The sequence below is a fragment of the Canis aureus genome, chromosome 13 (genome assembly GCF_053574225.1).
Source record: "Canis aureus isolate CA01 chromosome 13, VMU_Caureus_v.1.0, whole genome shotgun sequence".
Taxonomy (NCBI): Eukaryota; Metazoa; Chordata; class Mammalia; order Carnivora; family Canidae; genus Canis; species Canis aureus.
The window spans coordinates 15312027-15327349 of NC_135623.1; the positions used below are offsets into that span (position 1 = coordinate 15312027).

The following is a 15323-nucleotide window of genomic DNA, read 5'->3' on the forward strand; positions in this document are numbered from 1 at the left end:
CAAAAGCATATAAAAGACATTAAAACATTAATAAATATTACCAAATTGCTCTCTAAAGAGGAGGCATCAATTTACATTCCCACCAATAATATATTAGAAAGCCCATTTCTCAACATTCTTTTTTCTTTCAAAGCCATTTAGGGGATCCCTGGGTGGCGCAGTGGTTTGGCGCCTGCCTTTGGCCCGGGGCGCGATCCTGGAGACCTGGGATCGAATCCCACATCGGGCTCCCTGCATGGAGCCTGCTTCTCCCTCTGCCTGTGTCTCTGCCTCTCTGTCTCTCTCTGTGTAACTATCATGAATAAATAAATAAAATCTAAAAAAAAAAAGCCACTTAGGTTTTGTTTTTTTTTTTTAAGATTTTATTTATTTATATGAGAGAGAGCGAGAGCATGATGGGGTGAGCAGCAGAGGGAGAAGCAGACTCCCCACTGAGCAAGGAGTGAATGTGGCTCCAACCCAATCCTGAGACTCTGAGATCATGACCTGTGCTGAAGGCACACCTATCTCTGCATTCTTTCAAACACAGGATGCCAATCTTTGTTGACTGAAGAGATAAAAAATGATTACCATTCTTTAATCATTAGGAGGAGCATCTCATCACGTTTATTGACCAGTGTTTTCCCTTTTCCAAGAGGTGCATGTTTTTAAGCATCCAGGGAACTTTTGTTGAATGAATGAAGAATAAATGAGATAATGAACCTAAAGCACTAAACTCATTATTAATGATCAATTAATAATAGTTGACTCTAGCTCCGGAGTCAGGAGTTGAGTGCTATAATGCTCTTCAATTCCTCCCTCCAAGATCCAGGATGGTTATTGTGAACTCTAGGATTCTAAGAGAGCAGCTGGTTTCTCCTTCTAGTCCTCTCACTATGTGTTCAAGTAAATAATTTAATTTCTCTGACCTTCTATTTCTCTGTAACAGTCTAAACAATGTCTACAAGCTATATCATGCTTAATGAAAAGGAATATTAGATGAAAAATATGAGATTAATTCACAATAAGCACGTATTCAGGTATTACTTGAATAATTAATTTAAAAAGTAAATGTGCACATTTGTGGCCTGTCCCTCTCTAAATTTGGCTATCTACATCACCCTCACCAAGCTTTGCTCTATTCTTTGTTTGTTTGGCTTGTTGGGTTTTTTTTCCTTAATATTTATGTATTTACTTAGTTATTTGAGAGAGAGAGAGCACAAGTGGGGGTATATAGTAGGGGCAGACGGAGAAGGAGAAGCAGACTCCCTGGTGAGCAGGGGAGCCCAATGCAGGCTCTATCCTAGGACCCTGGAATCATGACTTGAGGTAAAGACAGAGACTTTTTTTTAAAATAATAAATTTATTTTTTTATTGGTGTTCAATTTGCCAATATACAGAATAACATCCAGTGCTCATCCCGTCAAGTGCCCCCCGCAGTGCCCACCACCCAGTCACCCCCACCCCCTGCCCTCCTCCCCTTGCACCACCTCTAGTTCGTTTCCCAGAGTTAGGAGTTTCTCATGTTCAAAGACAGACACTTAACCAATCAAGTCAGCCCCACTTTGCCCTATTCTTGACCCTGTGACTGGCAAAAGGGATACAGAGTGCACAGTGTCACGGAGGACACAGACTTTCATGCCATTATGGGCATGACAAGAAACATTTTGGAAACAGGAATGACTCTGAGCCAGGCACTCTGCTAAGCACAACTGCATAGATGAACTTTTAGTCCTATTGACAACCACAAGAGATTTTCATTTACAGAAGAGAAATCAGGCTCATAATTGTGATTGGTTCAAGGTCACAATTTAGTAAACAGGGGACATGAATTCTTTTTTTTTGTATATTTTTTTTATTGGAGTTCGATTTGCCAACATATAGTATAACACCCAGTGCTCATCCCGCCAAGTGCCCTCCTCAGTGCCTGTTACCCAGTCACTCCAACCCCCCCGCCCAACCTCACTTTCCACTACCCCTTGTTCCTTTCCCAGAGTTAGGAGTCTCTCATGTTTTGTCTCCTTCACTGATATTTCCCACTCATTTTCTCTCCTTTCCCCTTTATTCCCTTTCACTATTTTTTATATTCCCCGAATGAATGAAACCATATGTTTGTCCTTCTCCGATTAACTTACTTCACTCAGCATAATACCCTCCAGTTCCATCCACGTCTAAGCAAATGGTGGGTATTTGTCGTTTCTAATGGCTGAGTAATATTCCATTGTGTATATAGACCACATCTTCTTTATCCATTCATCTTTCGATGGCACCGAGGCTCCTTCCACAGTTTGGCTATTGTGGTCATTGCTGCTATAAACATTGGGGTGCAGGGGGACATGAATTCTTATTAAGATCTGTCTATCCTCGGGGATCCCTGGGTGGCTCAGTGGTTTAGCACCCGCCTTTGGCCCAGGGCGCGATCCTGGAGTCCCGGGATCGAGTCCTGCGTCGGGGTCCCTGCATGGAGTCTGCTTCTGCCTCTGCCTGGGTCTCTGCCTCTCTCTCTCTCTGTCTCACATGAATGAATAAATAAATAATCTTTTTTAAAAGGAAGATAATAAGAATCCCTACTCAGTAGTGTCACAATGAGGGTCATAGTGAGAATTGAATTGGACTTTGTATCTTAGAATAGAATCTGGAACAAAGTTCAACACGGTTTAAGCGTTTGCTATTGTAACAGAATCATTACAACCTCTGCAGCTGCCGTGCTGCGGTCATCATCTCCCCACAGCCATTCCTTTCTTAGGTCGTTCAGGTTGGGGACGGGAGGATGGGGGGGTAGACCTGAGAGGAACGCACAGATGAACCAGACTTCTCATTTCATTGCACTAGAACAGACTTACAAATATTGGTTTCTGCAACCACACCTGGCCCAGAGTAGTTGCTCAGAATGCTTGCTGAATGAATAAACAAATGTCTTCCTACCAAACCGCAAGCTCTTTAAAGGCAGGTACTACTTCCTGGCTGTTGTATTACTGGGACCAAGGACGGTGAGGCACCCAGCAGGCACAGAGATCATCCAACAAAGGAATGAATGAAGAAATAAATGACTGCAGACAGAAAATCATTAAGGGCGCAAAGGTGGCGCAGAAGTAGTCCTGCAGGAAGGCTGTCGCCGGTTTGAGGGAAGGAGGGAGAGTAGCAAGAGAGGCGGCGGCCGAAGGTCTTCCACGTTAGGTCTGCCGCGCTCCGGCTTCGGGAATGGCTGAGCCGCCCGCGCACTCGGCGGCACGCCCCGCCCCCGGCCCCGCCCCCGGCCCCGCCCAGGCCCCGCCCCCGCCCCAGGCCCCGCCCCGCCCCGCTCCTCACGTGACCGCGCGGCGGGCGTGCGGAGCGGCGGGCTGAGCTCGGCCGGCGCGCAGGGGCCATGGCGGGCGTGGTGGACTTCCAGGACGAGGAGCAGGTGAAGTCCTTCCTGGAGAACATGGAGGTGGAGTGCAACTACCAGTGCTACCGCGAGAAGGACCCCGACGGTGAGTGCCGCCGGCGCGGGCTGCGGACACGTGGGGAGGGACTTGCGTGTGTCGGTGGCTGGGACGCCCATAGAGGCCGCCCAGAGCGGCCAGTACCTTTAGCTGGTTTTCTCCTTCCTACTTCATTTTTATACGGGGAAAACATGGCACTGGCCTTCCCTTCTGATAGCCTGCAGCCTGTTTTCTAGATTAGGATGTAGCTATTTCTTGATGCTGACAGACTGACCAGGGTTGTTGTGCAGTGCGATGGCTGAGCCAGGGTGGCTCGGTCCTGGGAAGAGTGGGAGTCCCTAGGAGCAGGACAGCGGGGAAGGACTTGTGGGCGAGGGCGGGGAGCGGGGGCCGGGGGCGCAGACGAGGTCGGCTGAGTGGAGGCCAGGGCGGGAGAGGAGACGGCTGCCTCCCAGGTGCTGCCGAAGGCTGCCGTTAGAAAGAAGGTTGAAGAGGGAACCCGGGCTGCAGTGTATCAGGTAAGGCACTTAGATTTCATTGTGTAGGCAGTGGAGAGCCTTAGGTGTTTTTTTTTTTTTTTTTTAAGATTTTATTTATTTATTCATGAGACCCAGAGAGAGAGAGAGAGGCAGAGACACAGGCAGAGGGAGAAGCAGGCTCCACGCAGGGAGCCCGACGTGGGACTCGATCCCGGGTCTCCAGGGTCAGCCCTGGGCTGCAGGCGGCGCTAACCCGCTGAGCCACGTGGTGCCGCCCGCAGGAGAGTGCGCTGAGTAGGGCCGCGGGGAGGAGGGCTGCAGCGCTCGGGAGGCTGCAGTTCCTGTAGCTGCTATCCTTTGAAGCCTTCCTGACGCTCCCCAGAATTACTGAGATAGCTGCCTAACCCGACTGTTTGCATGCTCACTCCCTAAAAATCTGTTCTCTACCCTCAAACTGATAGTTACATTTTCATCTGTCCTATTAAATGCTATCTTATTCGATGTTTAAACGACAAGACAGCCCGTTTGTTGTTGTCAGTGCAGAGTGTACCCCCTCCAGCATTTTGTTCCATATTCATCCTGACATATACAAACATACGCTGGAATGACCTTTTAAAATGCAAATTGAATCATATCACTGCTCTTCTTAAAACCCTCCAGTGGTTTGCCTTTGACCTGCAATAAAATCCTAAGTCCTTCCTGTGTTCCACAATGCCCTGGTCCCTGCCTTTCTCTCCTCATTTCCTTTTTTTTTTTTTTTTTTAATATTTTATTTATTTATACCTGAGAGACAGAGAGAGAGGCACAGGCAGAGGAAGAAAGAAAGGCAGAGGAAGAAGCAGGCTCCACGCAGGGAGCCCAATGCGGGACTCGATCCTAGAACCCCAGGATCACACCCTGAACTGAAGGCAGAAGCTCAACCACGGAGCCACCCCAGCGTCCCTCTCTCATTTCCTACGCGTTTCCATCTCCATCCACATTATTCCGTATTTGTACTAAGTTTATTCCCTCTTTGAGGCCTTTTAATTTATTGTTTCTTGTGCCTGAGACTTTCTGCCCCCTTCCATTTCATTATCTTTAAATAGCTAGTTCATTCTTGTTATTCACATTTAAACTTACACATGGTCCTTAGGCCCTCCTTGATTGCCCAGTTTATGGTAATTATTCCCCCAGCGTGCACAACAAACTATCTTATCCTGTTTATTTCAATCATATAACGTTTATTACTGTTGAAATGCGTCTTAAAAAAATAAATCTATCTTGCTCACCTATTTACTTATTTCTTCCCCCTCCTGTAGAATGTAATTTTTAGGAAAGCAAGTGACTGTATTCCTAGCATCTACAACAGTGTAAGGTACGCAGTTGCACATAGATGCTCAAACATTTGTTGAATGAAAGTGAATGAGATGAGTATTATTTGAGATGAAGAAGAAGGAACAGAGACAGAGGGGAGAGATATTGGGAGGAGGCTCACTGGGACTAGAGACTGCCAAAGAGAGTCTGTTTCTAACTCTTTTAGTAGCTTCTATTCCTAGTCTGTCTTTGGACTTCTCATTCTCAGCCTGGCTGAGGAGTATAGTCATGGGAGCACCCCTTTCTTGCTACAACAGAGACTAGCCCATAGACCATTTTGGTTTCCAGTGTTTTATTGCTGAACTTCCTGGGAAGCCCCAACCAAAGGCAGCAAAGTTTCAGTCATGGAAGTCTGAGTCTTTGGCCTTGGGTGACAGGGAACAGAAGGGCTCCACCACAGTGGCTGGTGAGTGGCAGAGCCAATAGAGCGGCCGTGGTCTCTCCAGCCTGTATGTGGCTCAGTCCCTGGCTGAGGGCAGATGACACCATTTGTAGGAATGGCTGGACACCACTTGCATTCTTTGTGGTGAGATCACCTTGCCACACCTCAGGAGAACAGAGGCTGGTCCTAAATGAAAGACACACTCTGGCCTGCCACACCTCAGCCCTCCCCACTGCTGTGCAGCAGCACCAGACATGAAGAGCAGGTCTTGCTTTTTCCTCACAGGATGCTATCGCCTGGTGGACTATTTGGAAGGGATCCAGAAGAATTTTGAGGAGGCTGCCAAGGTGCTGAAGTTCAACTGTGAAGAGAACAAACACAGCGATAGCTGCTACAAACTGGGGGCCTATTATGTGACGGGGAAAGGTAAGGAGGCGCCTGCTTTCTTTGGTCATTATCATGGATAGTAATGCTGGCATCACATCCTGTTCTTCATACTGTGCCCTCTTCTCAGAAGGGTCCTCACAGGCCCTGGAGAAGCACGTTATAGGAAGATTTGGACAGTTCTACAGAGGGATAGAGGGAAGAGCACAGCCTTCCAAGTCAGGCAGACCTTGGGGAACGCTATTAACAGTAGTAGGACATTGAGCCAGTCGCTTTAACTGTGCCTCCGTTATATCACATGTAAGATGGAGAAAAATACCACGTGCTTCATAGGGCTGGTGTGAGGATTAAATAAGGTAATGCAGATAAAGGCACCAGCATGTGCCTGGCACAGAGCAAGGGACCAATCATTATTTCACTACCATCTTATCATTTCGCCTCATGCCCTAATTGCAGTTATCACTGGAGTAGTGAGTTTAAATTATCACTAAATAAGAACTTATTCCAACAAACTTATTTCACATAGTTTCTATAGGTGAGGAATTTGGGCTTGGCTTACCTATATGCCTCAGGTCTCTAATGAGGTTGCAGTTAAGACATTAACCAGGGAGCTAGAGCTATAGTCATTTGAAGGTTTGACTGGACCTGGAGTTTCCAATTCTTTTTTTTTTTTTTTTTAAGATTTTTATTTATTTATTCATGAGAGACAGAGGGAGGGAGGGAGGGAGGAGGGACACAGGCAGTGGGAGAAGCAGACTCCATGCAGGGAGCCCGATGTGGGACTCCATCCCGGGTCTCCAGGATCACGCCCTGAGCTGAAGGTGGGCACGTAACCACTGAGACACCAGGCATCCCTGGAGTTTCCAATTCTAAGATGGTTCAGTCACATAGCTTGTTAGGAAAAGCCTTTCCAACTATTATCGGGAGACCTCAGTTCCTTATGAGAGGGACCTCTCTGTTGGCTGCTTGTGTGTCATTATGGCACAGCATCTGGTTTCTTCCATAGTGAGTGATCCAAAAGAGAGAGCATGATAGAATCCAGAGTGTCTTTTATGACCTACCCTTAGAAGTCACATGTTTTTCATTTCTATCACAGTCTGTTTGTTAGAAGTGAATCAGTAAGTCTAGCTCACACTAATAGAGAACTAACATCCTACCTCTTGAAGGAAGGGATATCAAAGAACTTATGGGCATATTATAAAAACACCACAAATAGGAAATATGATCTTTGACAGGCAGCTATTTTTTTGGTCACTATAGTATGAGCTTCTTGAGAATTATCACTTGTTCCCAGTGCCCAGCGAAGCCTGGTTAGGAGGATATTCAGTGAGAACTTCATGAAGAGTGTGTTGTTTTAATTCTCTAGAGTTGTGTGAACTATTCCTGCTTTCACATAAGATGTGGGATCTATGGTAGTCTCTATTTTGAAGTTTAGCATTAACAGGAATATCAGCTTCCCTTGATGGAGCAGAGATACATTTTTTTGACCTAGTAGTTCTGCTAGTATCCTATCCTGAGGAAATGACTGAAAATGCAAATAAAAGTTAATGTGAGGGACATCTGGGTAGCTCGGTCAGTTAAGCATCCACCTTGTGATTTCAGCTGAAGTCATGATCTCATGGGTTGTGAGATGGAGTCCCATGTGCGGCTCCACACTCAGTGGAGAGTCTGCTTGGAATTCTCTCTCCCTCTGCCCCTCCCCTGACTTGCGTACATGCACTCTTTCTCTCAAATAAATAAATATATGTATGTGTATATATATATATATATATATATAAATCTTAAAGGGGCCCTTGGGTGGCTCAGTCAGTTAAGTGTCTGCCATCAGCTTAGGTCAATGTGGAAAGATGCCCTGGTCTTACTTATCTAGCAAAATTTTATTTTCATTGACTTACAATTTACAAGTAATACATAACTGCATTATATTAATGATTTAAAAAAACCCAAAACCTGTGTGCCAACAGTAGTAGCTTCATTAAATTATGTTATGTCCACTGGAAGGAATGTTATTTAGCCCATTAAAAAATGTTCCTAGAGAATTTTTGTAGCTATGGGGAAAAACTTACGAAATATGATATATATATTTTTTTAGTGAAGAAAGCCAAATACAAATTTATATATATGGCGTGAACTCACCTATATGATACAGCATGCAAAACCAAAAATATTCTAGCTATTAAGTGTCTGGATTTGTGTCTTGGTAAAGTATTGGGTTCTTTTTGTCTTTATTCCTTTTTTTTTTTTTTTTTTTTTTTTTAATCTCCACACCCAACTTGGGGCTCAAATTCACAAAAATGAGATCAAGAGTCACATGCTCTGTGACTGAGCCAGCCAGGCCTCCCCACCCCCCTCCCTGCCTTTCTAAAAGTAATGTTTATACCATATTTTACAGTATTTCTTACAAGGACTTTGAGTTCCTCACTGAAGTAGGGAAAACAAAAGTGGCTTTACAGTGATTTTCTCTTATAAGACAACTTTATGTGATTACTGGTTGTACATTGAAGACTTTTTTCCTTCTTAAATGTTCCTTTATTGAGCACACTGTTACTACCTTCAATGAAACAATGAATTAGATATGGACCAGGAGCAGGAAAGGACACCAATACCTGTTACACCTGGGAAAGCTTGATAAGCATCTTCAAAGAGACACATACAGTCCTGTGGGGGTTCAGTGCTGATGCAGGGGGTACTGTCACAGAGTAGGCATAGGCAGCATTGAAACTGAGACTTGAAGGACAGAGTGGAGTTTGGTGGAGGTGGAATAGAGTCGTCTCAGGCAGAGACTGTGTCAAGGTGAAAGAACACAGAGTGTTTAGAGATTGGTAGTTAATCCTGTTAAACTGACTTTCTTAAATAAATTTCTCTAGCTATTCAAACCATAGCAGTCACAGAAGATTCTGTAGCTGATCTTTGCTACTTAAGCCCTTTAGGAGTGCTGTTTAGCAAATCTTGGACCCTGACATGTCTAAAAGCCAAAACTGTGAGGCACCTGGGTGGCTTACTTGCTTAAGCATCTGACTCTTGATTTTGGCCCAGGTCATGATCTCAGGGTTGTGAGATCAAGCCCCATGTCAGGCGCCACGCTCAGTGGGGAGTTTACTTGATTCTCTTTCCTCTGTCATTCTCCTCTGCCACTTGCCCCCACTCATGCATGTTCTCTCGCAAATAAATAAATATTTAAAAAATAAGAAAATAAGGAACTCCTGGGTGGTGCAGACTCTTGATTTTGGCTCAGGTCGTGATCTCCTGGGTCACAGGATTGAGCCCCATGTTGGGCTTCATGCTTAGCATGGAGTCTGCTTAGGTTTCTCTCTCCCATGTGGTGGCTTAGTCAGTTGGGCATCCAACTCTTGGTTTTAGCTTAGGTCATGATCTCCAGGTTGTGGGATCAAGCCCCATGTCGAGCTCTGTACTGTATGTGGGGCCTACTTGGGATTCTCTCTCCCTCTGCCTGTCCTCCTCCCTGCCCACTCTCTCTTTCTGTGTCTAAAATAAATAAATAAATATTTTATAAATAAATAAGTAAATAAATGACAAAACTGTTGACTTCCTCTGCCTAGTTCTGATCCAAAAATTTTCCACTCTTTTTGCTTTTGCCTTCTTTTCCTTAAAAAAAAACAACAAAAAAAAAACCCACCTAGTGTCTTTTCTTGACACAGACTGGTTACTAAGGTAGCTCGGGGTAAGGGAAAGAGTCTGAGGCCAAAGAACCCACTTTTAGAAGGTGTAACATCAAGCAAGACATTTTCCTTCCCTGAGCCACAAATCCTTTGTTGACAAAATTAGGGTAATTTAGTCTGCTCATACCTTTCTTTCTGAACATCAAATGAGAACAGATGTGGCTGCTTTGTTAAATTGTAAAACGTTCTGGGTGGCTCAGTTGGTTAATCATCTGACTTCCACTAACAACATGATCTCAGAGTCAGAGTTGGGCTCTGCCCTCAAAGAGGGAGTTTACTTGTTTACTTGTTCTCCCTTTTCCTCTGCCCCTCCCCCTGCTGTGCTCTCTCCCTCTGTCTCTCAAAAAAATAAGTAAAATCTTTAAAAAAAATTGTAAAACATTCTATCAATGTGAACAGGTCTGACAGTTTGGTTGCTGCAAAAGTTACTTTGGATTGTATACCTAGGGTGTACATACCTAAGGAATGTTTTAGCCAAATGTTTTCATACATGAAATCAGCCTTGAAATATTTTTTGAAGCAATCTAAATGTCCTATGAAAAGAAATAGTAAACTCTGACACACAATTCTTTGAGGAAATATTATGCAGCCAATAAAACAGAAATTAAGAAGGGTTTCTAACAGGGAGTGAAGAAGGCTCATGGTTACCTGTGAAAACAAGACCAAATTGGGGTGCGTGGGTGGCTCCGTTGGTAGAGCATGGGACCCTCATCTTGGGATTGTGGGTTCAAGCCCTGTGTTGGGTGTAGAGATTATTTAAAACAAAAAAGCAAAACCAAAGTACATAGCTAAGAGGAAATACACCAAAAATGAAGTAGTGGTAATCTTTAGGTGGTACTAACAGTGGATGATTTTTGTTTCTCTTCTATTTGATTAAGAACCCTCAATTTGGGGGCGCCTGGTGGCTCAGTCGTTTGGACATCTGACTCTTGGTTTTGGCCCAGGTCATGATCTGGGGGTTGTGGGATCAAGCCCCATGTTGGGCTCTGCGTTGGGCATAGAGCCTCTTGGGGTTCTCTCTGTCTCCCTCTGCACCTCGCCCTGCTGCTCGTGTGTGCTGTCTCTCTCTTTCTCTCAAAGAAAAAAAAAGTCCTCTATTTGCTCTTCTAAAAAGTGGAATTACTTTAGAGGACAAGATGAAAGTTCAGATTAAGTTGATGATAATGCAAACAAATCTTTAATCTAGATCATTCTTATATGCTTCAGACTGCTCATAGCTGATGTTTATTAGACATTCCTACTTGGAGTTCTCATTGGCATCTCAAACTTAACAAATCAAATATGGAATTCTTTTTTTTTTTTTTTTTTTTAAGATTTTGTTTATTTATTCATGAGAGACACAGAGAGAGAGAGAGAGAAAGGCAGAGACACAGGCAGAGGGAGAAGCAGGCTCCATGCAATGAGCCCGACATGGGACTCAATCCTGGGTCTCCAGGATCAGGCCCTGGGCTGAACGTGGCGGTAAACCACTGAGCTACCTGGGCGGCCCCCAAATATGGAATTCTTAATTGTTTTCTTCTCCCCCACCCCCAATATATTATGTCCCTATTATCTTCCAAGAGATACCCTTAGCAAGTGTTATCTCTCTCTACCTAATAGCTCAGGGCCAGCTTATCGCCAAAATATGTCTCAAATCTGTCCTATCTCTCTCCCTCTCTTACCATTTTTTTTTATTGGAGTTCAATTTGCCAACATATAGCATATCACCCAGTGCTCATCCTGTCAAGGCCCCCCCTCAGTGCCCATCACCCAGTCACCCCATTCCCCCACCCACCTCCCTTTCTACCACCCCTTGTTCGTTTCCCAGAGTTAGGTGTCTCTCATGTTGTCACCCTCACTGATATTTTCACTCATTTTCTCTCCTTTCCCCTTTATTCTCTTTCACTATTTTTTATATGTCCTCTTACCATTCTTAGGCAAGCCACTCTCCTCTCCTCCTTGGATTACAGTTAGGAGATTAATGCAAATCCCTGATCCTCTTTCCATAAGGCAACTAAAATGACTTTTAAGAATATAAACCATGGACACCTCTTGGTACTGAGCTATAGTGGATGTGTTTGAAGGCAGCCAACCCACAGCCTATACTTTCTGTGGAAGTCTGAGCTGGCCTTTCTCCCATTGTGTCATAACCAAGTCTACCAACAACAGTCCCAATTCACCAGCTGCCCACCTTAACAGATTCAAGAACAAGGGGGAAGACAGTATAAAAATGAGGCGTTGCTTAGTAGAAGTTAAGGGGGACCTGAGAAAAGCTAAGAAGGAAGACTTTGCTGAAAAAGAAATGTAAGTTCATTTCTTGATAATGCTACTTCTCCACTGCAGGAAAACTATAACAACCAGGCATTGTAAATTGGTCTGTTGATAACATTGTCAAAGACAATAAATAGCAACAATTTGGAAAGCCACCTGCAGGCTACTCAAGATGCTAAGAAACTGCTTTCTGGGGAAACGCAGCCCATATAGACATAATCTGGGCTGGTTTGATTCTAAAATTTGCATCCTTTTGGGGCAGAACTGTTCATAGTCCCATTCAATTGAATCTGCTTGAGCCCTCACTGACATTGCTTCTGGGATATCAGACAGACCACGGCTGTGGTAGATAGAGGTGCTATCCTAGCATTCATTTCTCCATTGACATCTTCCCTTGCTCACATAAGTGAACAAGCTGTATGAGCTCTAGGAAACATTGTACGAAATAGTTCAGTTTTCTGAGACTTGGTTATCAAATATGTTGCATTTGACCCACTCTTGGCCCTTCTTGCAGTTCCTGATATGTCATCTTTAGCATGTGGTTACTTAGAAAAGCTTATCTGGATACTTTCAAATTTTTGTTGCAGCAAGGATCCTGCACTTCTCTAGATGCTATTGAGCAAATTCTTCCTACTTTAGTTCATCTCCTGCATTGTAGTGACCCAGAAGTATTAGCAGATACTAATGTTAGAACCATTTCTTACCGTACTCATGGTCCAAATGAACAGATTGAAACGGTTGTGAAAAGAGAAGTTGTGCCCTAACATGTGAAGCTTCGAGGAGCTCCTAAATTGCTAATTGTGACCTCTGCACTAAAAGCCATAGGAAGTATTATCACTGGGACAGATAAACAGACTTGTGTTGTAATAGGTGTTGGAGCACTTGCCATCTTTCCCAGCTTGTAATGCGTCCCCAAACTAATACTCAGAAGAAAGCAATGTGGACGGTGTGAAAGATGACATCTGGCTTCTAGGACCAGACACAGTAAGTTGTGAATCAAGGATTAATTCCATTTCTCATTGGCATTCTAAGGAAGACTTTAAGACACAAAAGGAAGGAGCCCCTGGGTGGCTATCTCTTGGTTTTGGCTCAGGTCGTGATCTCAGGGTCATCAGATCAGATCTCAAATGGGGCTCCACATTTAGCATGGACTCCACTTGGGATTCTCTCCCTCTCCCCTAACTCACTTTCTTTCTCTCTAAAATAAGTAAACAAAATATTTTGTTTTAAAAAAAAAGGCACAAAAGGAAGCTGTATGGGCTGTGACCAACTATACAACCACTGAGCCACCCAGGCTGCCCATTTAGATATCTTTCAAGCTGCTAAGAAACTAGGTGAGATTGAGAAACTTAGTGTAATGATTGAAGAATGTGGTGGTTTGAACAAAATTATAGCTCTACAAAACAATGACAATGAGTTGTATGCAAAGCTTCATTAAGCTTGATTGAGAAGTATTTTTCTGTAGAGGAAGAAGATCAAAATGTGCCAGAAACTACCTCTGAGGGGATCCCTCGGTGGCTCAGCAGTTTAGCTCCTGCCTTTGGCCTTTGGCCCAGGGCGCGATCCTGGAGTCCCGGGTTCTAGTTCCACGTCGGGCTCCCTGCATGGAGCCTGCTTCTCCCTCTGCCTGTGTCTCTGCCTCTCTCTGTCTCTCATGAATAAATAAATTAAAAAAAAAATCATACATTGTGTGGTTGTTAAATATCTTGTTTCATTAGACTATAAGATGCGCGAGGCTAAGGACAGTGTCTGTTTATTGTCCAGAACCTAATACAGTAGTTGGCAAATAATTTGTATTCATTATACATTGAAATTAACGAACATTGAGCAAAGTGCTTATAACATCACATGTTCTTGCTGTAACCCATGAGGTAGCTATTATAATCTCCTTTTTACCTCCTTTAGGGATATCCTGTCTCAGAAGATATCATTTGAACAAAAAATTCCAAGGCTAAAGGAACTGGAACGTTTGTGCATCATACTGGGCCACCTTCCTTTCGTGCTGCCTTAGCTCAAAATATATGAACTTTATTCAGCAATTATTCTCTAACTTTGGCCTGAGACATTCAGGTTCTGCCCTGGCTTGCGTTTATTTTCTTTTCCCCTTTCCTTCCCCCCAGGTGGACTAACCCAGGACCTGAAAGCTGCCTCCAGTTGCTTTCTGATGGCATGTGAGAAGCCTGGAAAGAAGTCTGTGGAGGCATGTCACAATGTCGGTCTCCTGGCACATGATGGACAGGTCAATGAGGACGGCCAGCCTGACCTGGAGAAGGCTAGAGACTACTACACAAGGGCCTGTGAAGGCCACTATGCCTCCAGCTGCTTCAATCTCAGTGCCATGTTCCTGCAGGGTGCCCCTGGCTTTCCCAAGGACATGGGCCTGGCATGTAAATACTCAATGAAAGCCTGTGACCTGGGCCACGTCTGGGCCTGTGCCAATGCCAGCCGCATGTACAGGCTAGGGGATGGTGTAGATAAAGATGAGGCCAAGGCCGAGGTACTAAAAGATCGGGCCCGGCAGCTGCACAAAGAACAGCAGAAAAATGTCCAGCCTTTGACCTTTGGGTAGTGTGGGCTATATTTCTAGGCAACAGACCGCTTGAGGCTGGCACCTCCTATGTCTCCTGCAGCCCTTGAAGGTTAACCTGCTGGAGCAGGAAGACTTGGGACTTAATGTCAGTAGCTCTGGTTACAGAAGACCCATTGCCCCAGAGTGTCACCTACTGGGTTGTAGCCTAAAATGTTTATTTCAGTTAGTATGCTTTTTCTCCGTTGTGTTCTGTGAAGACACACACATTTATGGGATTTTCACTCTCAAAGTCTTACAGCTCAGTGAGAAACAGCAACCTAGAGAGCCATGGAGATTGTGGGGGGTATGGAGGGGAGAAAAAAAGCCGGAAGTTGGAAAAATCAGCAGCTACTGGTGCCTGAGGGAATCAGATGTTAGTATTATTATTTTAGTTGAGAGGGCTTGAAAATCAAAGTATCTTGATTTACATAATAGAGGGCTTGAGGCGCTAAGAACAAGTCAAATAGTCACGACTGCCACCCTCTGGCTTCTGTAATCATTGGTGTCGGCTTCCTTTTTGCCTTTAGTCAGATCCTCAGCAAATTCATAGAGATTGGGAGGGATGTGCAACATAAAAGTTAGCGGTAGTTTGTGTCAGGATTGCCAAAGAGGATGAAATACAAGCCTTCCCTTAGTTTTGCAATTTGCAGTTGACGGCATCTCCAGTCCACTTCCCTGGCATTGCTCATCAACCTGAAGGAGCGGATGATTCCCAAGGCAGCTTCCACTAGGGATTTGTAAGTAAGGGTTTTGTGACACATTTTGTCCCTTGGAACTGAGCCTTTTTAACTGTCCCTGTGAATAAACTATTTTGATCGATTA

At 44.4% G+C, this 15323-nt stretch overlaps 1 protein-coding gene and 1 pseudogene across 1 annotated transcript; both read left to right on the top strand.

Moving 5' to 3' along the window:
* Positions 1 to 3284: 3284 nt before the first annotated feature.
* On the top strand, positions 3285 to 15323 carry COA7 (cytochrome c oxidase assembly factor 7). Its single transcript, XM_077844892.1, has 3 exons — positions 3285 to 3452; positions 5904 to 6044; positions 14053 to 15323. The coding sequence occupies exons 1-3, from the start codon at positions 3347 to 3349 to the stop codon at positions 14499 to 14501; spliced, it is 696 nt and encodes a 231-aa protein (XP_077701018.1). The 5' UTR covers positions 3285 to 3346; the 3' UTR covers positions 14502 to 15323.
* Positions 10323 to 13487, top strand: LOC144282685 (importin subunit alpha-1 pseudogene; annotated as a pseudogene).